Below are 24,532 nucleotides of genomic sequence, written 5' to 3'. Positions count from 1 at the left end.
AGCGTCGCAGGTAAGGGCACTGGCGTATATATAGAGCCCTATAGGTGCTCGGACCATTAGGGGCCTACGGTTTATTTAAATTATTTATTAAACTAAACTTTGCAATTAAGCTTTCCGTACAGCTCTCTTATCATCATACATCATCCTACATAATCTCATTCTGGCCAACCACAATTTGCATCCTCACTTTTGTCTTCAATGTTTGTCTTTACACAAACACTCAAAAGTAGGATATAAGAGTTGCTTGCGGCTAATGCAAGACTACATATAAATGCACGCACGCACGCACACACACGCACACACGCACGCACACACACACACACACACACACACACACACACACACACACACACACACACACACACACTCACATAAAAATACCCCCACACGCACAGTGTAAGCTGATCCGTCACTCTCGGCCATCCGGCTAACCAGTTGTTTAAGGTAACAGCGCCAGTCTGCACCTGACAAATGAGCATGAAGGTAATTTGTTGCAAATGGCGGAGAAACGGTCCATTCCAAACCAAGCCAAAACCTCAGAGACAAGAAACACAGGGCCCGGGCCAAGCCTCTCAGAGAGACATTTCTCTCATACACACATTTTCTTCCCCATACACCCCCCCCTCCCCCCCCCCTCCCCAACACACACACACACACACACACACACACACACACACATTCCCCCCCATCCCCCATCCCCCAAAATTCTCCCTCCGCACTTTTGTCCGTCATCGTTCCATTCAGTCTTTTTCTCTCCCGTCTGTCCATCATCTAGATGAAAAATGGGTATGTGTGTGTGTGTGGCGCTGGACAGGGGCCACGCTGCAGTCATATTCTGCAACCTCCATTGGGGTTATTTTTGGCCCGAGGCAGAGGACTCCCTATCAGCCTGCAGAGAGAGAGAGAGAGAGAGATGTAAAAAGAGATGATGGATGGGTTATAGCTGGATACCTAATGATAACATATGTCATCGTCAGTTTACCGTCCGACACCTATGTTGTTTTCTCTAGTTCACTTTTGTCGCTGACTCTAGAGCAAAGTGCCACTTAAGTGACAGTATCTTTTACTACACAGTTAAATCCTCAGTGCGTTACGCCCTCAGCCGTTAATCCATTTTGACCTGAGGGACAATTACGAATGTTTTCTAAATCCCTGACAGTTAACTGAAAGAAAACGATGTTTCTATGTCAGTGGTTCTCAACCTTTTTCACGTCAAGGACCCCCAGAATTATCTGTATTTGGCCACCGACCCCCATCTGAAAATATGTTGCTCCAGGGACTCCCTGGAAGCAAAGAATCTGAGTTAAAAACGCTCTGAAAGAATATATATACAAAGATTTGCACCACATTTTCACGATTCTTCAAAAGCAGCAGACCTACAAGCTCGTAGCGCGGCACTCGGTGCCGCACCATGACCTTGTAGATCTGCTATTTTTCAATAGCCGAAGTATGACATAATGCTTGGAACACCAAAAAGGTGTTCCCGCTCAGACTGTGTTAAATAAACACCGGGGGCTTCGCCGTGGAGAGGCCACAGCTCATTCACTGACTTTGCAGCTATAGCGTGTTATGCCGGATATAATATACTTTAGTCGTATACCGTGTCAAAATCAGCAGATCTACAGATCCACAATGCGTCGCCGTGTGACGCATTGTGGAATTTGTAGATCTTGCTGTTTTTGCCACGGTATATGTCGCACAACAAAAGCGTAAATCAGGGCTTTTAGTCATACTGCAGAAAGGTCAGTCTGTCAGTTTTGTCTCTCTCCACCTCCCACCTCCTCCTCCTCCCCTCATGATTTCCTGCTAGACTAATACCATCGTTCATCCAACACCAGCAATCAGCACTTCAGACTTTCTCTTTTTTTCCCCCCCATGTAATAATCTGACTCAGAATGTAATAGCACAGGTGGCCCGGGCCGCAGATCCACTCAGCAGAACGCGGAACAGAACACACTTCCAGTGTGAAATGCGCTCTCTATTACACGCTAAATCGACCTGGGAAGCCTCCCAATAATGCCTCTGTCTGTTCCACAATGAAATACACCGGGACAATCGTTTGCGCCGCAATTGTGTGTAATGTGAAGTATGTATATATATATACACCGTATGCGTGTACTAAACACATTGTCATGCGTGCCTGTGTCGCTGTGTGGACATGTATATGTGTTGTACAGTACAGTATGCCTTCATCTGCTGCCCAGCTGTTGTCATCTTGTTGTCTCGGTCTCCTTCTTGCCCACAACGAAACCCCCCGCATTTCTATACCTCACTTCCTGGTTTTAATCCACCTGATGGATTAAAACCATCAAGGGGTCTGCATGCGTCTGCGTTAGACGAGAGGTCATTCATCGTCTGCTGCTTTTATTATCTCACGGTCAGATAAAAAGGAGCTGCAAAGCCGCTGGGGAAAAGGTGACAAAGGAAGCGGAGGCGAGGCGAGGAGAGGTTGTGTAACTGTATGAGTGTGCGGTCCTCGTACCACGGCAAAGACAAAAGGGCTTAAAGTGGCGACGCTCCTGAGGTGTGTGTGTGTGTGTGTGTGTGTGTGTGTGTGTGTGTGTGTCTCACACCCCCTCGGGCCCAGACAGGCTATTGTCAGAGTGAGGGACATGGGTGGCAACACACAGCAGCTGACAGAAGGACATGACACAGGAGTCTGTTTAGAGAGGCCACAGGAATGTGGCGACCCATAACGGAATGCTATGGTGGCTCGGTCACAACAGTGATTCGGCCCCCGACACCACTCTGTGTGCACCGTGTGTGTGTGTGTGTGTGTGTGTGTGTGCGCGTCTTTGAGCTGAGTGGTCGAACGCGCTGAGTGAGCGAGGCACACAGGGGAAAAGTGCGCTCCTGTAGTTAAGTCCCTCTTATTCAATCACAACATGCCTTCTCCCTGGAGAAGGCTTGAGCCCCGCACACAGCTGTCACTTTTGTTTTACTCGTTGTCCGACACCCTACCCGAAACCCAACCCTAAACCTAACCTTAAGCCACGGGTTTGTTTTAACCTGCCACGGGTTAGTTTTAACCTGCTATGCATGTCGGGAGTCGCGGGTTAGTTTTAACCTGCCACGGGTTAGTTGTAACCGGCCACGCATGTTTGGAGCGACAGTGTTGTTGGACTTTGCCTGTCGGACTCGGACCAACGTATGCACCCCAGCATGTGCGTGCGTGCGTGCGTGCGTGCGTGCGTGCTTGCGTGCTTGCTTGTGTGTTATCCATGAGCTCGGAGCGGGGTAGCAGGTGCGTGGCAGTGACTGATTGGTCTTGCTGCTATCTCTCAACATCCAGGTGCAAGGCCAAGGCTGGGAGTCTCTGAAGCACGCTGAGCACAAACAGGCAGCTCGCTCTTTTATAGGCCCTAGATTCAACTGGCGAACAGTGCCTCATTGTATACCCAGAGATCCCCTCTTTCATCCTCATCATATAATGCGCCGGAGGCAGGAGAAAGACAAATGACTTTTCTTCCGTTATGCGGCTTCTAGCTGCGTTTCACCTTTTAATCCATTTTAGGTGGGAACCCCTTTTGGTGGCCGAACGGTTTGCGGAGCGGTCTTGATATCGGAAGGTCGCTAGTTCGTATCCCCGGACCGGCACGTTAAAATTACCACCGCTGAAGTGCCCTTGAGCAAGGCATTGAACCCCTACCATGAAATGTTCTATGAGCAGGGCCTGGCTGTAAACAAGTTCTTGAGCTTAGTCCAGTTACCCTGGGTAAACATGATAATTTTACTTTGCTTTGCTTTGGTGTTAGCATTACGTTATGGTTTAGCTATTTAAGAATAGCTCATAGCGAGCCACCGAGTGGCGCGCTACGAGCTTGTAGATCTGCTATTTTTGAAAAATTTAAGAACGACTGACATAGAAACATAGCTTTTTCAGAACACTGTCATTTTCAAACAGACATTTTTAGAATCTGATCTCAGGTCAGAATGGGTTAGTCATTATATGACACCGACTGATCCTGCATGCTCTCATGGCTCTCTCTCTCTCTCCCATTGTTTCAGATGGTGCTGCTGGCTCGCTGCGAGGGCCACTGCAGCCACACGTCCCGCTCCGACCCCCTCATCTCCTTCAGCTCCGTGCTCAAGCAGCCCTTCAAGAGCTCCTGCTCCTGCTGCCGGCCGCACACCTCCAAGCTGAAGGCCGTCCGGCTGCGCTGTGCGGGCGGCTCCCGCATCACCGCCACGTACCGATACATCCTGGCCTGCAACTGCGAGGAGTGCAGTTGAGCAGCCGCAGCCGGAGGCGGGGGGGACGGGGGGGGGGGGGGGACGGAGCCGTTTCCGAAACCCTTGAACTCTGCAGGGTGGATACAGGTGCTCACTAATTGAGAATACAGCAGTGATAGGCTGAGGTCAATTTGCCCTCTGCCAGCCAACAGTTCTTAATTGAGGAGGTCATCATGACCTCAGCTCAGTACTTGAGTATATTTGAGCTGGCCTTTTTTCACAGACCCACTCTACTCCTCCCCTCACCTGCAGCTACAGCTGTCCCAGAGCATTACTTATTAAACCGATAGCTGGCCAACAATCCATGCAGACGAGAGGAACTTAAAGTTGATTGTTGTCATGGGAGCTAGTGGTTTGGAACAATCATATTGCCCTCGTGTATAAGGGTGTATCCCTTTTTGGACTTGGACAGTATGTTGGGCACCGTATAAAATGCGTCACTCCCCCTATAATGCTTGCTGTCTGGACCCTCGTTGTTTTCGCTCTACGTGTGGTTGTCAGTCAGGGTGAGCCATATGGAAAGCTGTTTCCACTACGTGTGTCCAAGGCCAGACACCACAAACCACATCTCTCATGGGTCAGAGACCCTCCTTGTTGCTGCAGAGAAACACTGATTACAGGCCTTGGTGAATCATAAGACACACACACAGTCACACACCCACACACACACACACACACACACAAATACTCATGCATACACGCACGCACGCACGCACGCACACTGATGCACGCAACTGCACGCACGCACACACACACGCACACACACGCACACCCATGCATATATATATACATAAACACAGCATGAGAGCTCGTTATTCAATGTCAATATGATTGCACTGCCAGCTCCATAAAATCCCCACATATATGAGCATTTTGACAACAAAACAACATAACATGCACCATTAAAACGCGGCGTGGGAAAAGACGAGGGTGCAGCGAGTCCCACTATGATGAGCTCACGCTGGCTCACACATGTGTGGAAGGACCTATATACTACACCGCGGCGCAGCACCTGTGCCTCGTCTCCCATGTTACACGCCCATTAAACCCTCTTTTACACACTCCCCACAGTACTTTTTCATCTCGCCGTGCAAAACCATGCCAAACACTTGCGGTGATGGCTCATCACGGGGCGAGGACGCCAGATTAATATAGCAGACATATTAATGCATACCGGTATGGGGGGGGGGGGGGGGGGGCCTGAAGATCGTTTGTTTGTGTTGTTGCGAGAGAGTGAGAGACTGACTGTCCCATGGACTATTGAGGCATTCAGTGTTAATCTTTAAAGGCTGTGTGTGTGCTCTGTGAAACGGTTTGAAACTTATTGGTGGTGATTCTGCTGTTGTTATCGAGAGCATTACTACTAGCACGGAGAAAGGCTTTATGAATATTGTTGTATTGTTGTTGTTTCGCTTAATGACACGTCCAAATACTAGGACTCGGGTTCATACTGTATATGCCTCTGTAACCAGCCTCTTCAAACATCATTCTATAGTAACCTACTACTGTATTACAGTCCACTATAATAAGTAGCCTACAGCAGGTCCTGAGATTGGTTCATAAATACAGTCTCTTGCATGTTCAGCTTTAAGGTTCTACCCTATAGGCCAAAAGGCCAGCAAGACTGGAAGTGAATTATTTTAAATGTCACCTGGAGAAAAACTAATATTTTAATCTGCCTGTTTGAGCTTGTTTTGAAATCCGACTCATTTCAGTTTCAAACCCAATGTAAATGTATTCACAATGGGTATAACTATTTTGGAATAGAAATGAATTTGTTAAAAGTTATATCGTCGCTTTCGGCAGGAACCTCGTATCCACGTTCTCACAAATGAACGCCCTATTTTACACTTTGTTGTATGATAGTATCACAAAAGTAGCGAAATGAGTATAGATCTACAAGCTCACATGCAAAGCGTTGTAAATGTCAATAAACAAATGTCTTCGCCTTCACTGACATGCTCAAAATAGGGACACAAGATCATGTAAAGTGGTTAAATAAACCAGTATTAACAATCTGCTTGTGACTAAATAACTACATTGGTTCTATTAGAACACAGGTTCCATTTTCCATCTCCTGATAGCGGTTTTGGACATGCAAGATATCTGCAGAGGATGCTTGAGACGATCAAACCCTGTATAGGCCGACTGATCACAAATACAAATATTAATAACTTGCTGATTTGGTCCTGATCCTCTTGCAGTTATTGCTGCCATTGTAGGGTTTTTCCCTATAGGCCTCTTGATGATTGGGAGGATTGCATCCTGACAGCCTATAACCGGGTAAAAACACCACATTGTGACATTGTGGTTTTTTCCTCATAAACGTTTCTAGTTTCTACATATCGTAACTTGTCTCTTTCTTTCATCCCTTATGTCACTCATCTCTGTGTGTTCCAACAACAAAGTAATGAAAAATGGGTGGTATTGTCAAACAAATGGGAAATCCCTACAAACCTACAAAGTACTACAAATCTGCTGATTACTGATTACTGCTTCAGTATTTTGAGCTTATATCGATCACTCAGAGATTCTGCTAAAACAACCGCGCACGCGCGCGCACACACACACGCACAACGCACACACACACACACACACACACACACACACACACACACACACACACACACACACACACACACACACACAGAGTGTACAGATGATGCCTTTGTTCTGTTCAGGTCGGAAATATTACCCTCTGGTGTGAAATGAATGGCACAATTTCTGGTTTGAGGGCATTTCAATTCAGAATACAACTGACAGCATGGCTGGCTGCTTCACACGTGAACCTAATAAACGGTTTTCACCTCGACTCTGGAGATTAATCTGCTTTTCCTCCGCTGTCTCCTCTTACTGTGTCTCTCCTTCATCAACACACACACGCACGCACACACACACACTCACACACACACACACACACACACACACACACACACACACACACACACACACACACATGCACACGCACACACAGGCAAGCAGAGAAGAGGCATTTTGTGACATGCAGCAAGGGGTATATAATTATCAGTGGGACCAGTGTGACAGAATGACAGAGGAGCAGTATAATGGCTGTCAGATTGATGCTAACTGCAGCTCTCTTATGACTGTCTTAACACTGAATGATGAAGGAGTCATAATACATTTCATCGCCTTTTCTCTTTCTCTCTCACTCATTCAAATTGAAGAATTGCGCTCAAATGCCGACGTCAAATAATTCATTCCTCATCCCCTCCCTCTTTCTCTCTGTGGGTGCGTATGTGTGTGCGTGTGCGTGCGTGCGTTTCTCTCGCTCTCTTTCTCTCTCTCTGTGTGTGTGTCTCTCCTCCACTGTAGGAATGTTTCCAGGTGTGAGGCATGTGGTCTTTGCAAAACTCTTCTCATCATATATATATATATTACTAAACATCACATGCATTTCCTCACCCTCACTCATAATCATAACCATGGGTCGTAGAAAAGAAACAATGTTGTTGAACCGTACCACATGTGCTCTGACTCAAAGGGAAGTTTTGCATCTTTCCCCATCTCAATGATGGTCACAAGTAAACGTTTCTCAGTATATATATTAATATGCAGGCCAAAGAGAACTTCCCCAGGGAATAAATAAAAGGAAGGGGCCGCACACTCCAGAGACTCAGGACAAGATTATTTATGCTTCATTTTTTTTATTGCACGACACGTTGCAGGTGTTGCAGGTGCTTGCATGATGTACTGTATATGCGAGCACCTGACGGAGCCAAGCGGCGAAACGTGTCGTGCAATAAAAAAAATAAGCATAAATAATCTTAATTGTCCTGAGTCTCTGGAGTGGGGAAGTTCTCTTTGGCCTGCATTTACACCTTGCCCACCCCAGAGAGAGAGAGAATTAGCATATATAAATAAATTAGCAGAGATTGTGAGTGAGGTCACCCACTAAAGTAATTTGGAGTGTATACACTTTGTCCATGTTTATGGTGGTCAATTTGCATAAATGTGCACATTATGCACATTCACACGCAGGTCAACGTTAATAATAGATTGATGTAGACCTAATTAAATTCAGTTTCAGCTTCACCCATGCTGATGGCTATACTCAAGTACATCGGGTGGCCATTCAGCTATATGGCCACCGCCACCCAAAAATACCGTTAATAAGAATACCATTGCTGTCGCACAATTAAAACGTGCCAGATGAACGTCTTCATCGTGCAATGTAAGATTATGTAGGATTTGAGATATAGTATAGTGACCATCGGTTGTATCGTATTGTTCACGATGCTTTGTGGGATCAAATGTAGGGTACATAAAAATGATAACTAACTAATAAGACAGTGTTGGTGGCATACCGTCTTAAGAACAGAGAAGCAAAATCGGATGCTGTCTTTAAAGCAACACATAATAGAAGAAGAAGTTATGGCCAAGGTGACACCAAGGGTCTCGCTTATCTGACATCACAACATCTGGAACCCAGGAGATGGAAGACCTGCCACGCTGGCAATGGACATACTGGGGTCAGCCGCTTCAAATCATCTATGAAGAAGTCATGCAGGGCTTGGCAGTCAAACGCAGCATGCGAGTGCTACGATCTACGAAACGTAATCAGTCCACTCCAAAGACCACTTGCAAAAGAGACGCAGTCTCAATGTGTTTTTACTGGTTAAATAAAGGTTAAATAAAAAATTACCACCTGCCCCTTCAGGCCTATATACACAGACAACCTTCAGAAGCCGGCCTCTTCGACATAGGACCAGTCAGACACGAGGGCATTGCTGCACAACACTGAGCTGGCCATCTGATGATACAAGAAAGAATCACTATAGTTTATAGTGAGTGAGTAATGATTTCTAATACAGATTTCTAATATTGTTGATTTACAAATAGGCCTACTATATATTCCTGTACAATCAGTGTACAACGAATCACTAGAGGCAGTATAAATATCACAAACTGTTATTGTCTCCACCAGGCCGAAGGCATGGGGAGACTGGAGAGAGTATGTTTTGCACTCCGTCCGTCCGTGTGTCCGTCCGTCTGTGAACAGCTAATCTCTGGCACCGGCTTGATCAGCCATACTCTGCACTCACACTCCCTGAATGCCAGAGCTGAACCTCTGCCCCAAAGTTTTCACATTGGCCTCTTATAGCGCCACCAGGAGGCCGGTTTGTGCAAAACAAATGTTTTGACAATACACCTATACAGATTTTGTCCAAACATCACACAAATTGGTACACAGTCTCTCTAGAGCCATTCAACGAAACAGGTCTTTCAGATTTTTCAAACAAAATGCTGCAAATCATGAACACATTGTGCACGCACAATACCACTAGGCAGAGGAAGAAATGCCACTTGAATATTTTCTGTGTAAAAACCTTATTGTATGTACACTCCCTAGAGGCCAAGGACAAACCTTTGCCTGGTTATTAGGCACTAATAGTGATGTGGTCTTCGACCTAGTCCGAAACTTAAGTTGGATCAACCCTGGACAGTGCTTTACAGTGAGCCTGCCTTGTCAACAGAAGGTCAAATACAGTTAGGGTCTTCTTCAAACAAACAAAAAGGAACATTTGAAGAGGTTTAACCTACATCTGGAAACAATGCGTCTTAAGCGAGATCTTTGCACACCAGAGAACAATGGCTGGCAGCAGCAGCACTCCAGACACTTCTAAACAGGTTAAATATAGTAGTAAGACAAAGGACTTTGACATATTTGTTCTTGTTTTGAAATGTCTTTGTTTTAAGGACTTTACTTTCTGTCTCCCTATTTTACAGCCAAATAAGCTTATTGAACAATAACTAATAACTTTTAAAGCCAAATCAAGAAAAACAAGCCAAAACAATAATATGACCATATATAATCCTAATAAAGATATTGTATGCATTTATCATTATAAATACTATGTAGGCCTATGTCTATGATAATTAATGTTTTGGTAATGTATTACAGTACTAATTATTAGCCTTAAGCCAAAAGTAGCGGGAAATAAGCAGACTTGGCAACCCTGTCAAGTTTGTGTGGAAAGAAGCTCATGTTTGCCTACAAAACGATCTGATTGGTCCAAATCTGTACACACACTCCTGAAGTAGCCTCAGTAGGATGTAAACAAATGCATTTGATCTCGTCCACTTGTCGCAAACACCATACACAATTCTCAAACAGCATGGCGACTTGTTTACAAACGAGGAACACCAGAACCGCTTCACTGTATATCTCCAACCAATATAGTTACTTTATAAATCTATCAAAAGACGAAAATAAGACGGCATGAGTTTTCCTGATCGATGTCATAAACTGTCAGAATCAGCTTTTGTTGTGTTCGCTTATGTGCTAACTGACTGATTTTGAGAGCTGTTTCCCGTTACAATGGAAGTCAATGAGAGCCTATATTTTATAGATACTATTAAACTGCACAACGGAGCGAAATAATTCATGGAATGGACTAATTTGCTCATAAGGTAAGAAAACAAACCCACACATGCTGTAGGCTACAGCAAATATATGTATTGACACTGCTTAACCATTTTGACCAGCATTGCAAGCTTGACCGAGTATCCTAACCTAGTAACCGTTGCAACGGGCTTGGCGACAGGCTAATTGTCTGTGAAAGGTGCTCTATAAATAAACTTTACTTACTTACTATTGTTTTTTTTTTAATACATTTTTATCCCACGATTTTGTAACCCAGTTTTCTTTTCACCCAGTGCCAATTATCTAATGTAATCCTGGGCGCTACACTTCCTCTGCCAACCTGGGGGGGGGAGGCAGCGGACTGACCTCATGCCTCCTTCTATGCATGAGGAGTCCAAGCTGCTTCTTTTCACCTGACAGAGGGGAATTTCCCCGGCCGGACGTAGCGCGGGGAAGGAACACGTTATTCCGACCAGTTCCTTTCCCCTCCATCAGGCGTCCTGGCTGGCCAGGGGGAGGTAGTTTTAGAGACCAGGATTACTGCATGTTTTTGTGAGGGTATCTACCCTAGGGGACACAGGAGAACATGCAAACTCCACACACAAAGGCCCTTTCGCCAACCCCCGGGCACTGATGACGCGGAGGAGGGAACACGCCGCCAGTGCCCACAGCGTCCCCAGCGGGAATCGAACCCAGGACCTTCTAGCTGTGAGGCGACAGCACTACCAACTGTGCCACCATGCCCACTACTTACTTACTATTGTGACTGGCATGGAGAGACTAAAGACATCCGCCGTACTGCCTCACTGTCCCATCATCATCGTCCTCCCACTTTGCTTGTCTATAAATGTCGACTTGGTCAGTTCAAGCCTGGTTGGTAACACTATACAGCAGTCGTGAGTTCAACACATTCCGCTTGACTGCTTCTTTGAGGGCATTGCGGGCTGCCGCTGGACATGCAGATATATTCTTTGAACAAAATGCCTTTGAACAAACTGCTCCTGGATGTGACCCAGTGTGATATAGCTGCGTTGGATTAGTCCACTCCATGCAGCTTGGTGGGATAGGCGGCTGCTACCTATGCTTTCCTTCTTTCCTTTTTCCATCTGGTGGACAGTTGTTTCCTTGCTTCATCCTTGAGGGCAGACTGGACATTATTGCTGCTGCTTTGTACTGTGCTGTGCTTGTACTTGCAAAGGTGACCAGCTGTTTCACTGTCAGACCATGAGATGAGCCACTATTTCAACCCGGCTGCAGTAGACGTCAAGCTGTCACCTTTGTGCCACCTTCTCTACAGTATATGACGGTGGTGCACTTCCGGTGGAACCCAGCAACAGGGATAGTGCTGGTTGTTGGAGACCCCTGGTTGTGGCAGAAATGGAACCTTGGTCTGTGAAGCTGAGCAGTGAGTGAGGCCTGGGAAGGCCAAATAACTGCCGATATTGAATACGTGTTTCCCCCAGCACCAAGACTTTGAACTTGAGGATCTGCATTGCTTGCCTGTATAGGCTGTTCTTCTCTGCATGCTGCATGGGGCTGCACTGGCGCTTTCTGTACAGTAGTGGTGTGGCGTCTCCGGGGATATTATCCCGTACCGTCACCGGGCTGCTCTCTCTCTCTCCCTCTTCCCTAAGATGTTGGCCAAGACATTAGAGGACAAGCAGTGATTTCTTCAAATCAATTACTTCCCATTGCTGACATCCATGTAATGGCCAACAATGGACAGCATCTCTCACAGGAACACACCTTTATGTGTGATGCACACATGCAGGTCCCCGATGTCACAGATGGGTATATCTTCAGGGGAGAAGGCACACTCTACTCAGACAGTTTTATATAGTTTCAGGCGTGTGCTGGGTGCAGATTCCAAAAGAACATATAGAAAATGAATCCGGCACTTCCAGTCGAGTAAGAGTCTTTATTAATAAAGATAGTGCTCCGCAGCAGCAGTCATATACCAGACAGACAAACGGGTTTCGGCGTGCAGGCCTTCAGTCAGTGTCAACAAAAATCTATATCTTTATTAATAAAGACTCTTACACAAATGGGTATTCCCATCACTCACATGGGAAATAAATGTTGAATACATGACACAACATAAAACAACAGATCAATAGACACGTGTGCCCCCCAAAGCATGCCGAGAAGCCCCTCTCCTGTCCAATGCACACACCCTGGTCACTACAATATTTAGCAAAAAACATCATTTGCTGGGGCAACCTGATAGCCCAGTGATTAGTGCGCATATACCACACCGGTACAAATGCTCTGATCAGTGAGTCTGGCCGACCAGACCATTTTGCTGAATGTCATTCTTTGTATTTTATTGTCTAGCCTCCACTGTCACTGTCAATACAGGCAAAACAATTCTCAAGACATATCTTAGAATTAGCTTTGCTGTGATGTTCTTATCAAGAAGAACTCATGCATTAACAATAAACCTAACAATTTACCTAATTTGTGTAATTTCTCTGACAAATCTAATATAAAAATCTAATTTATATTATTATACAATATAACAATTTGAATATGTTGTGCAAACTTGTGCCCTACCTACATTACTACATACCTACAGCAGCATGTACGTATGTGATGTATGTATGTATACTATGTATGTATGTATGTATGTATGTCAGGAATGAGTTACGGAGTAGGACCCAAAAGCAGGCAACCAGATGCAGAGTAGATTATCTTCAAGGTGTTTATTTGACTATTTGACTATAAATCAGGGGTATTCCAAAAGGCAAAACATAGGCAACATCACATCTGTAATGTTACATTATCTCAACAAGCAACATAACTGGCCAGTATACCAGTTACCTTCACTCGGCCCCTGCTGAATGAAGTTTTAGAGTATTGCTGCCCTCTGTTGGTTAACTGAAGTACACACACATCTCCTACAATATATGTGTTATACCCAGTGGTTAAATCAGTCTAACTAACATAAAGGTTGGAAGCATGCAGTGTATTCACATTGAAGTTGTTACAGTCACGATGCGACATTGGCCATTTCACAGTGACGCAGCGTATCGGCTACTATACTGTATGTACTGTAGCTTGAGGGTAACTATGTCATGATTGTGACAATCATGTTTCAGGGCTAGAGGTATTGAGGGTAACGTGTAGTAACACATTTATTACTTTCACGTGTAACATTGCTATATATGAAGTAATGGATTGCTTTCCGAAACCGCTTTAAGATACAAACTAATCAATGCACAACAGTTTGTCTATACCATTAACCATTCAGATTGAATTCGATTTTTATAGGCATACAAATAGGCCGGGGGTGCTACAACTTCTGAGTTGTTTCTGTTTCATTTATAACATTTGAATACCAATAACATCACTGTGCCATTTGTCTCCGTTATACATTTAGCCAATCCTCTTCCATTCAATATTGTAGATCTCTTTTCATTCAACATATATACAGACAACCATAGATACACAAACAAGAAGGACAATCGCCTATGTATAGTCGAAAAGCATTTTCATTATTTTATTTTATTTTCACCCCCTCCCCAACCATTCGGAGCATGCCAACTCGAATGGTGTAGGTCGCCTGACCTTTTATTTGGAAAGTCGCTAAAATACAAAGCCAATCCTCAAAGGTTTGACAATCAGTTTATACGTTTATGATTTTATGAGATGACTGTAAAGTCTCGGGGGTGCACAAAAACCTCAAGGCTATTGCTTGTTATTTTATAAAGACAAAACAGCTTCAGGTATGTTATGGCTTATGGATATTTTGGAATCTTGCTTTATTTCCTGTTCTGTTTTATCACCAAACTATTAAAATTAATATTCACTCCTAAAAAGGTCTGCATGACCTTACGTTGTGTCTAGACTTATGTCACATTCTGAGCTTCAATCAAGTACACTTTGAATCAAAAGGTTTATGACCATCATGTTCTTTTACTGTAAGAGTAGAATACATCATTAAAACATTTTGTTTTATCTGTACAGAAGTCGTCTCAAGTAAGTAATCCAGTCACATGTTGTATCATCCTTTGGTCAAACTCGAGTCTAGCTGCCAATAATCCATATCGAATTAAACTCTATATCATTAGTCGACCCGGGTATTCCAAGGCTCTATACTAGATCTTCTAGATCTTCCACACCAAGTCTCTTCACCGAAATGAGCAGATTCTACAAGCTCACAATGTGACACGTTGTGACATTGTACCCCCAGAGTACAGACCCAGAAAAAGGGACCCCAAACAGAAACTGTCACGGGACAGCCCGTGCCCTATTTGATCCATTTGATGATCATCATGCCGGCCGGCTTGGAATTGTCTGTTTGGGTGTAGCTGTTTGCAATATTCACTAGTCCGATCCAGAAGAACACAGTTTGCCGGCCACTACTACAGAGCTGACAATGAGGTTATATCTTCCCTTCTTCTCTGGAGTCCTGCCTCAAAGCAGACCAGCGGTAGAAAACTGTCGTTCCCTGATGTCATCGCTATAGGGGACACATGCATCAGTAAGCAGGAACTGGGGATGGCAATGAAGGACCGGGAAGTCTGGCGTGTTATTGTGAAATCCACAATCTCGACTGCGGTCGAAAAATGATGATTATTTTAAAGTGTATTTCGTATATTATGTGCATTATTGGTATCTAAAGTCTAGAATATGTGGTGTACACGTTTTTGGTATAATGGTATTGCTGTTTTATAGGATATCAGATATATGGAGATTAGTTAATTGACAGTAAATTGCTAATCTGTGTTCTGGGTGTGGCTCACCCGTTATAAAAGGGAGGCTTCAGGTGAGGAGTTTTAGTTTTGACTAGTACAACACTAAATGAGAGCTGCCAGGGCCTTCATGTGTAAGGTTTAGCCTGTTTAAAAACAGTTTCTCAAGTTCTTAGTTTGTTGTTAGTTTAGTTTCATGAAGTCTTGAAGTGATGTGTTCATTTCAGTTTCTGAAGTTATTTTTGGCCAGCCTTATTCGTGTTATCATCATTCAAATCAAATCAAATCAAATGTATTTATATAGCACATTAAAAAACAACTCTCATTGTACCAAAGTGCTTCACAAATGCAATACAATGCAATACAATACAATACAATACAATACAATACAATACAATACAATACAATACAATACAATACAATACAATACAATACAATACAATACAATACAATACGTGCAGAAGACGTCAATAATAAAACAGGACAGGACAGAATAATATAAAAGGAAAGGTGCCTCATTGACTGCCTATACCCAGTGTGTAGCCTATATTCTGCACTGCTATTTATTAGGTGTTTGTGGAGGGAAATAAACGTAAAAACCCCTGCAGTCCTGGACTTTGAACTGTTCTTGGAGCCAACTTTACAGGGACAATGGCACCAATTTCATGTGGTTAAATGGTAAAGATATATTTTCAGTCAACTGTATGGGAGGTGGCACTGAGGTCTAAAGACAACAAGCTTTCTTTCTTTTCTTTTTTTCCCCCCAACGTTTCTTTTGCATCCGTGTTCATTCATTTACTACCTTGACGAGGGCAGTCTATAACAGCATACAGTTTAATCTTTTTTTAGAACAAATCATGGCTGATTTTGGAGAGATCTTTGAGGCCATTGGAGACTTTGGATTATACCAGAAGATTGTTCTTTTTGCTCTGTCCCTTCCCAATCTTTTTGTAGTTTTTCTTTTTGCCAACATGATTTTTATCGATTCCGATCCAGTCCGACGCTGTAACACAGACTGGATACTCAAAGCTGATCCCAATTTAACCCCAGGAGAGCAGGCTAACTTGACCCTTCCACGGGTGACGGATGGGACCTTCAGCAGGTGTGAGATGTTTGTCCCTGCAGTGGACTTGGACGTCGACACCATCAGGGAGTATGGACTGAACGAGACCACAGTGTGCCAGAATGGATGGGTGTACGACAAGTCTACATTTGACGCCACCATTGTCACCGACGTAGGTTGAAATCTATGAATTCATGGTATATATTTTCTCTGAATCAATAAAGCACTTTTTTCGTTCACAATTTCTTTGCCCTTTTTTTCAGTTTGATCTAGTTTGTAACAACGCCAACTTGGTGGGAGTTACACAAACGGTGTTCATGTCCGGCATTGTGGTCGGTTCTCTCCTTTTTGGACCATTTGCTGAATCGTAAGTATTTCAAATGCCGGTAGACGTAATTGTGTGCCCTTTTTGTCTAACTATGATTCTCCACATTGAGGATATATTTCAGGGGGGAAAAATCTAATAATGGCTCTTATCGTTTTACAGATTTGGCCGAAAGAGAGCAACTCAAATTTCAGTGGTGCTCATGTTCCTGTTTACTATAACAACAGGATTATGTCCCTACTTTTACCTATATTCCTTATCTCAGTTTATGGTTGGAGTTGGATATGGAGGATTCCGAGTCAACTGCACCCTACTAGGTACAGTATGTTAGCTGGTTGGTACAGTTAAGTATTGTAATGCTGGTGCTATGATGGTTCATATGCCTCATATTGTTCTTATTATAGCTTATATGTTACAGCATAAGTGAGTATCTCGTATTCCTTATATAATCTCACCTTGATAACGTGTATGTGGGGGCGGGTATATGTCTTTGGATGGAGGGAGATTTGTTTTTCCGGTTCTGCCTAATGTAATGGTAGCAGTGGGAACAGATTGTGGCTGATGCAGTGTACCGGTATGTCTTTGATGACCAGCTTATGTGCTGTAGGGAAGGGAACTGGGAAGCTCACCTATAACGATGGCTAAAATGGTTACAGAGTATAACATTATATAGCACACAAAAAAAACGCAATACAACATGCAGGCACATACTGTAACACAGTCAAGACTTTCAGGCCTGCACATCACCATTATGTTGTATCATATAATGTCAAAACCCGTGAATGAATTATCTTTGGCCCGTGGGATGATATTTAATTAGTATTAGATCTGGCCCTCTGGTATATTGCACGGACCACCATAATACTACAAGTCCCACAATGCACTGCGAGTGCATTGTCGTATTGAGGGCCCGCAAGCGCAAGCATGCGTCTTCTCTTCACTATTGATCAGCAGTGAAAGTATATCACTTGAGGTCAACTTTCAGCTACCCCTCTCCCCAAAAATGGCCCGTGTGTTGAAACACAGTCCGGCCCTCGACTTGTACCAATTTCTTTATTTTGGCCCACTGTGTATTAGAGTTTGACATCCCTGAATTGTATACATCATCACATACAACAGCCCCTCAACATTTCAGATGAGGTTAATTGGGAACAGGTTAAAAATTATAATTGTAGAATTTAGAAAATGTAGAAACTAACCAAAGTGTTGTCCCTTGCAGCCTCTGAATGGATCGGGACAACAAGGCGATCTCTCGGTGTGTTAGTGGGCCAGCTCATGGCCGCCGTGGGGCAGTGTGTCCTCGTCGCCATACTCTACTTCATCCGTCACTGGAGACTGGCTCAGTTGGTCTCCGCAGTACCAAATCTAGTGGTTGTAATTTACATATGGTAGGCATTAATATTATTCTTTTCTTTTTCCTCAACATTTTCTACTACTACTACTACTACTCTCCTCCTAGTGACGTTTGGATTGTAATTTCTTGACTCTTTGTCATATTCTAAAAGGTTCATTCCAGAGTCGGCCAGATGGTTGCAGGGCAGAGGAAGAACAGAGGAGGTCAAACGGTTGATCCTCAGGGCAGCAGCGGTCAACAAACGTACAGTTCCAGAATCTCTACTGGAAAAGGTATCGGAAAATGAAGGTTCATTTAACGATATAGATATTATGATATTGTTTGAAATATTATATAAATAGATTCAGTCTTTTCCCCATATGTTTACTGCGATGTAGAAGGAGGGGAGTGTGGGGTAAGAAGAATTGTCACCAAATAATGTGTAAAACAATTACTACTTGGAATATTATACCTCTGTTACAGATTGTTAAGAAACGAACCGTGGAGAAAGGTGGACTGCAGGTTATTATCCAATCACCTGTTCTCAGGAAATATTTCGTTACCATAGCATTCGCATGGTAAGTTCAGTTTACAGACCTCCACCCAAATGAAGAATGGGAAAACAAAGACTGTAGTAGTAAATAGTTTTTACATATTATTTGAAAAAATAATAAAAATATAAAATACCTTTATTTGAGTGGCATCAGCTCGGCAAAGAGCAAACCCATTTAGGCCTGACCTCAGTCTTCTAAATCCTCTAGTTTTCTGAAATAAATATTTTCACGATTTTTCAAAAATAGCAGACCTACAAGCTCGTAGCGCGCCACTCGGTGGCTGCTATTTTTCAATAGCTAAATTATAACATAATGTTTAAAACATCAAAAGGGGTTCCCGCCCAAAATGGGTTAAAAACTATATGGGAGCCTGACGAAGGCTTGACAGCCGAAACGAGCTGGTCGTTTCTTTTTTTTAATTCTCTTTGCCGATCTGATGCCATTCAAATAAAGGCCTTTTATACGTGACTGCAACAGAGTGCCTTGGACCTCCATTTTGTTTTGCCATTATCGAACCCTCGCCAACGAGGGTCACCTGTTTATTTTTTAACCACACAGGCCACGAGCAGTGCTTCTTCCCCTTTGTATTCATTATTTGAAGAGTCTTGGTGTTAAAATATAATATATGAATGATGTAGAATGACTCTTTAGAAATGGCAAGGCTTAACATCTCTGCGATGCATTCATGATACATGCACAAGAGTTTCTCAACACTTACATGCATGATATTGGTTTCATTTAATGACCATGTAAGATTGAACAGTTTAACGTGCAGTCCCAAAACACTGTAAATAAAATAATAAATCCATGAATTTGTTGACTGCTATGTAGATATAGTACGTATAGCAGCAATGTTGCTCAGGAATTGTAAAAAAACATCAAAATCCAGAGTAGCCTATACATGAAAAGGATGGTGACACACTGCACATGACTAATCTGTCTTTTTTCCCCTCCCTGTCAAACATCTGCCAAGGATGGTCGTGAACCTCACCTACTACTGCCTTTTATTTAATATGGCAAACCTTGGAATGGATTTCTTTGTAATGCAAGTGTCGTTTGGTCTCACTGAGCTGCCTGCTCACCTGCTTTGCATCTGGACGTTAGAGCTTTTGGGCAGGAGAACATCTCTGATGTGTACGCTTCTGATGGGCGGGCTGACGTGCAGTGTTATCCTAGCTGTTCCTCGTAGTAAGATAATTTGAAATATATTTTTTGTCAAAATGGGGAGAAAAAAAAAGGCTTGGTCCGTATGGCCTATGTGTCACTTTATTATTCTGTTTACAGGCAATGGTGTTGCAATTGGTGCACTGGCTATCACAGGACGCTTTTTCATGGTCTCAGCAGGATCCATATGCAACGTCTATGTCCAGGAGCTGTTTCCAACATCTGTTCGGTATATTCTTTATCCTCACACACATTAGGAACTATCTTGACCAGGGTTGAGTCGAAGAGCAAATGCTTGTGATGAGTAATTTTTTGTTTACTTTACTTAATGTCATACATGATATTGTCTAATCTATTCTGGGATAATACAATAATGTGCTAGAAGGTTTTTTGACAACCACGTGTCGTACACCTATGTGAAAGACATAGTATTTAATGATTTTTCAACTCAATATTTGTCAAATCGAAAAGTAACTTAACATCAAAACTGATGTCTCTTTTTTCCCAAAATTTGTTCAGAAAATGATTTGTTGACGAGCCCATCGCCCATCATCACCAGCCTGTCGACTCATGTCATTTGACGAGTTATCATCATAGGATAAATTGTCTCAAAATGTTAACTCCTAAAGCTTTCCATATATACAACGTTGGTTTCCCTTCCTTGTCCGTTCCAGACAAACGGCGACGGGCTTAGGGGCGGTGCTGATGAGATCAGCTGGGATGCTGTCTCCGCTGCTCAACATGCTGGCCGTGTTCCACTGGGGCATTCCCACCATCGTGTTCAGCAGCCTCGCGATACTCGCTGGACTTCTGACCGCCCTGCTTCCCGAGACCAAGGGAAGAGAACTGCCTGAATCCACCGACGACGCTGTACACCCACGGTAATGTTGATATCCACTATATAGAGAGGGTATGGGCACATGCATAAAGTGAATGGCAGATTGAGTAATGTTGTTTAACCCATTCTGGGCGGGAACCCCTCTTGGTGTTTCGAGCATTCTGTTCTGATTTAGCTATTGGGAAAATAGCAGACCTACAAGCTCGTAGCGCGCCACTCGGTGGCGCGCTACGAGCTTGTAGGTCTGCTATTTTTGAAAAGTCGTGAAAATGTGGCGCAAATCTTTGAATATATAATTTCAGAGCGAACATTTTGAACAAAAATATTGGCTTCTGGGGGGGGGGGGGGGTCCCTGAAACTACATCTTTTGAGATGGGGAGATAATCCTGGGGGTCCTTGACATGAAAAAGGTTGAGGACCACTGACATGGGTTTTTCGAGAGAAAAAAAGGATTTAGAAGCCTATTTTTTTAATCGAGCGCAGTCCAGAATGGGTTAAAGTCATTTAACGCAAGAAAGGCCAGAACGTAGTTTTTTTTGCCACTCGTTCCCGCATAACTTCCGGCTATGATGATGATGTCACACGCATACCCTCTCTAATACGCTGCCTGCACGTCATCAATATACTTCCAGCCGTGCTTGTCTCTTTATTTATTTATGTCTCTGTACTGTTTCCTTTACAGGAATGGGATCGGCATGTGCAAAACGATGCACATGCACAAAGACAATCGACCTATATGTTCAACTAAACTGTAGAACTGTGTACAAGAGCTTATTATACCGGTAATATGTATTGTATTCACTTCAGTGCAGATGATCAGATAAGAGAAAATAATATAATATGAAAGAACTTAACTGAACTCCTGAATAATCTGTGCAGAAGGCGCATACGGTACGTTCCCAATTGTTTTGTTTGTCTGTAAAAGTTATATTGCCATTGTTTGTGTTTATTGTTTGTGTACATTTTATTGTTTGTTTAGCTGACAAGGACGTTCCTATTTCATTGTTTCATTGTATTTAAAAGTATATTATGAGATTTTCTTTACAGTTTTTCACGGTTATCACTTATAAAAAGCCCTCAGTGAGATCAGTTGGAACGGTGTCTTATTTCTGCCACGGATGAAGAGGGTTTAGGAGCAGTTACACAAGACAAAGGGACAATTTAGGTTTAGTAATGATGTACCAGTACCGTGCATGTTCAATTCAGGTAAACTTTCCATTGTTTTCCACAGAAAACATTTATTCTTTATTTTTTTCACATTTTAGAAAACAAATACTTTTTTTTTGTATTACATGAATCCATTGCTGTATTAAAATGTACACATTTTCAAAAGGAATAAAAAATAGTCCAGAAAGTTCCACAAATATCACAGTGTTTAGTTCATCATGTACCTTTTCCCTTCCTATAGAAATGCAGCAGAGTCGAAGAGTATCCAAAAACAGGTTGGGATATTACCATTATTATTATTCTTAGTTTTTTATCTAATTCCAGTTCCAATAATATTGTCTGCTCATTGTTTTGTTTTAATCACATCCCTTTATTGTTGGACGTTAAAATATGTAAAAAGGAGGACACTCTCTTATGTTAGTGGATATAGATTGCTCCAAATTGCTCTTCCTTGAACTGAAAATGAATTTTGCGCAAAGGCTGTGTGCAGGGTGACCACTTTGCGTGGGACAGTCCCTCATTTCCAAGACTTTTCAGGTGTCCCACAAAAAAAGACCCTGTCCCACATTGTGACTGGCAGGCGTCAGTATTCAAATTGAGACCCTGTCCCACATTGTGACTGGCAGGCGTCAGTATTCAAATTGAGACCCTGTCCCACATTGTGAGTCACAATGTGGGACAGGGTCTCAATTTGAATACTGACGCCTGCCAGTCACAATGTGGGACAGGGTCTTTTTTCAAAAGCGTCAGTATTCAAATTGAGACCCTGTCCCACATTGTGAGTCACAATGTGGGACAGGGTCTCAATTTGAATACTGACGCCTGTCAGTCACAATTTGTGACTGACAGGCATCATTATTCAAATTGAGACCCTGTCCCACATTGTGACTGGCAGGCAGCCGCATCAGTGTTCAAATTGAGACCCTATCCCACATTATTTGTGACTCACTCAGGCATCAGTGTTCAAATGCCCTAATAGTCCCCGAATAGTTGGCTTTCTGTTGTAGCCTAAAGCTTTCTCAAATGATGTCTTCCTGCAAGACGTGTTTTTAAGCGTGTTAAAAATAACATGAGAAATAATCCCTTTAGGCTACAGTACCAAGTTGACCATACCACCCATGCATTTTAAAACAAAATGTGAGACGCCAGAGGGGTTTCATTAATAACAAAATTATAGGCAATATTAGGCCTATATGGTCCAATACAACATAAAGACATTTAAGTGAAAAGTGGCTAACCAACTAACCCACTTGTCCCACACAAGCAATACTGTCCCTCAAATGAACAGTTTGGATCTGGTCACCCTACACCACTTTGTGTGAAATTAAAGGGCGTGTTCGGAAATAGCGCACTGAGCCCACTGTGCAATTCAAACTAATGGGCGAGTGCGCTCCGGTGCGGTATTTCCGAACGCGCCCTAAAAACTATCGGTTGCCTGACAACCTACTAGCCTATACCCTATATAGCCAATCCCTGCGCATCCGTCGCTCCGGGCAATGGGATCTATCTAGAGTAAGCGTACCAGTCTTGGCATGCCGAGCCCCGTTATACTACTGTATGTATAATATCGACTGACTGAGTGTTCTTCACTCCGCCCATGAGTCAATTATTTTATTGGACTTCGTTCCTATTTGTCTTGATTGAAGAATGGTGGGCTACTAGTAGGCTACTACATCAAAGTCTAGCCGCTAATGTGCGGTGCCATAGGCTATTATTCTTATTTATTCTTACCGCTCATCCATTCAAGAGATTATTGTCACAATTGGTCCTACAGTACGACCTCCAGTAAGGCTCCGGTATAGCCTTTCTCTTGTCAATACAAATAAAAGTCTTATTCAGTAGGCTACAGGCTACAGGGCACATATGACATTAACATTATCATTGAATTTGAACACCAAACATCACAGAAAACAGACCAGCTCGGCTTTAAATTACCACAATGGAAATAAGCTCTTGAGCTTTTTGTATTTTATCCATTTAAGAGTGACACTGCAGTGTCAGGTTTATAGTCGAATTTACAAGGCAATTTACTAGCAAGACTAGCAGCAGACTAGCTGAAACAGGCATGCATGATCTTCTGAATGGTTTACCTAGAGTCCTAGACATTTATAATTCATTGTTCAGCATTGTGTTGCCCCCTTGTGGATGGTGAGAAACAGCAATAAATAAATAAATTGGCACTATTATCAAGTTCAAACCACATTAGGGAATATTTCAATAAAGTAGTGATACATCTAGAAAACGGTGCACATACGTATAAACAATAAACCATAACATAACCGCATATCTTCCAGACAAGTCGCCAAACTTGTAGATCTGCTATTTACAGAGAATGTTTGTCTATTATGCCATGGCCAGAATAGGGACTCGTCTCTATGGTCCATGTGTAATTAAGACCATTAATCCATGTAAACTAATGCACCAATTTGTTCTGTTGTCTTTTTCCCTACAGAACTATGATGCCAATGAAGAGAGGAAGTGACTTAAGCATGATCACAATATTATAAGATCATGCAACTATTTAGTCCTACAGAAAGACTAGAATGGAACATCACTGAAGTGTGTGTGTGTGTGTGTGTGTGTGTGTGTGTGTGTGTGCGCGCGCGTGCGTGCGTGTGTCAAATAAGGACAATAATAAAGTGATGATGAGTAAAATATTTTTTACAAATACAATTGTAAAACCAGTCAAGTCAGATATCCTCAGCTGACGCGCGTGAGTTAGCCTAGAATACATGATCGAGATCGCAACTCTGATTTATCACGTGCACATCCTGTA

General features: G+C 43.0%; 2 protein-coding genes across 2 annotated transcripts in view; both read left to right on the top strand.

The window, feature by feature from the left end:
• The window catches only part of ndp (norrin cystine knot growth factor NDP), a 25,306-nt gene extending 21,005 nt beyond the window's left edge, over positions 1–4,301 (top strand). The window contains exon 3 of the mRNA XM_080786500.1: positions 4,009–4,301. Within this exon, the coding sequence (XP_080642626.1) occupies positions 4,009–4,233 (225 nt within the window). The 3' untranslated portion in view covers positions 4,234–4,301. The remainder of the gene's footprint in view (positions 1–4,008) is intronic.
• Positions 4,302–16,169: 11,868 nt separating this feature from the next.
• Positions 16,170–24,238, top strand: LOC308330409 (solute carrier family 22 member 13-like; the record flags this gene model as incomplete). Its single annotated transcript, XM_080785256.1, has 9 exons — positions 16,170–16,547; positions 16,639–16,742; positions 16,863–17,017; positions 17,920–18,043; positions 18,206–18,342; positions 19,638–19,775; positions 19,872–19,980; positions 20,426–20,621; positions 24,209–24,238. 9 exons carry the CDS (start codon positions 16,170–16,172, stop codon positions 24,236–24,238), a joined length of 1,371 nt encoding a protein of 456 aa, XP_080641382.1.
• Between the last annotated feature and the right edge of the window lie 294 nt (positions 24,239–24,532).

The sequence above is a fragment of the Protomyctophum bolini genome (assembly GCF_963924005.1).
Source record: "Protomyctophum bolini genome assembly, chromosome: 16".
In the NCBI taxonomy this organism is placed as follows: domain Eukaryota; kingdom Metazoa; phylum Chordata; class Actinopteri; order Myctophiformes; family Myctophidae; genus Protomyctophum; species Protomyctophum bolini.
This window is presented reverse-complemented; position numbering and strand designations above follow the sequence as displayed.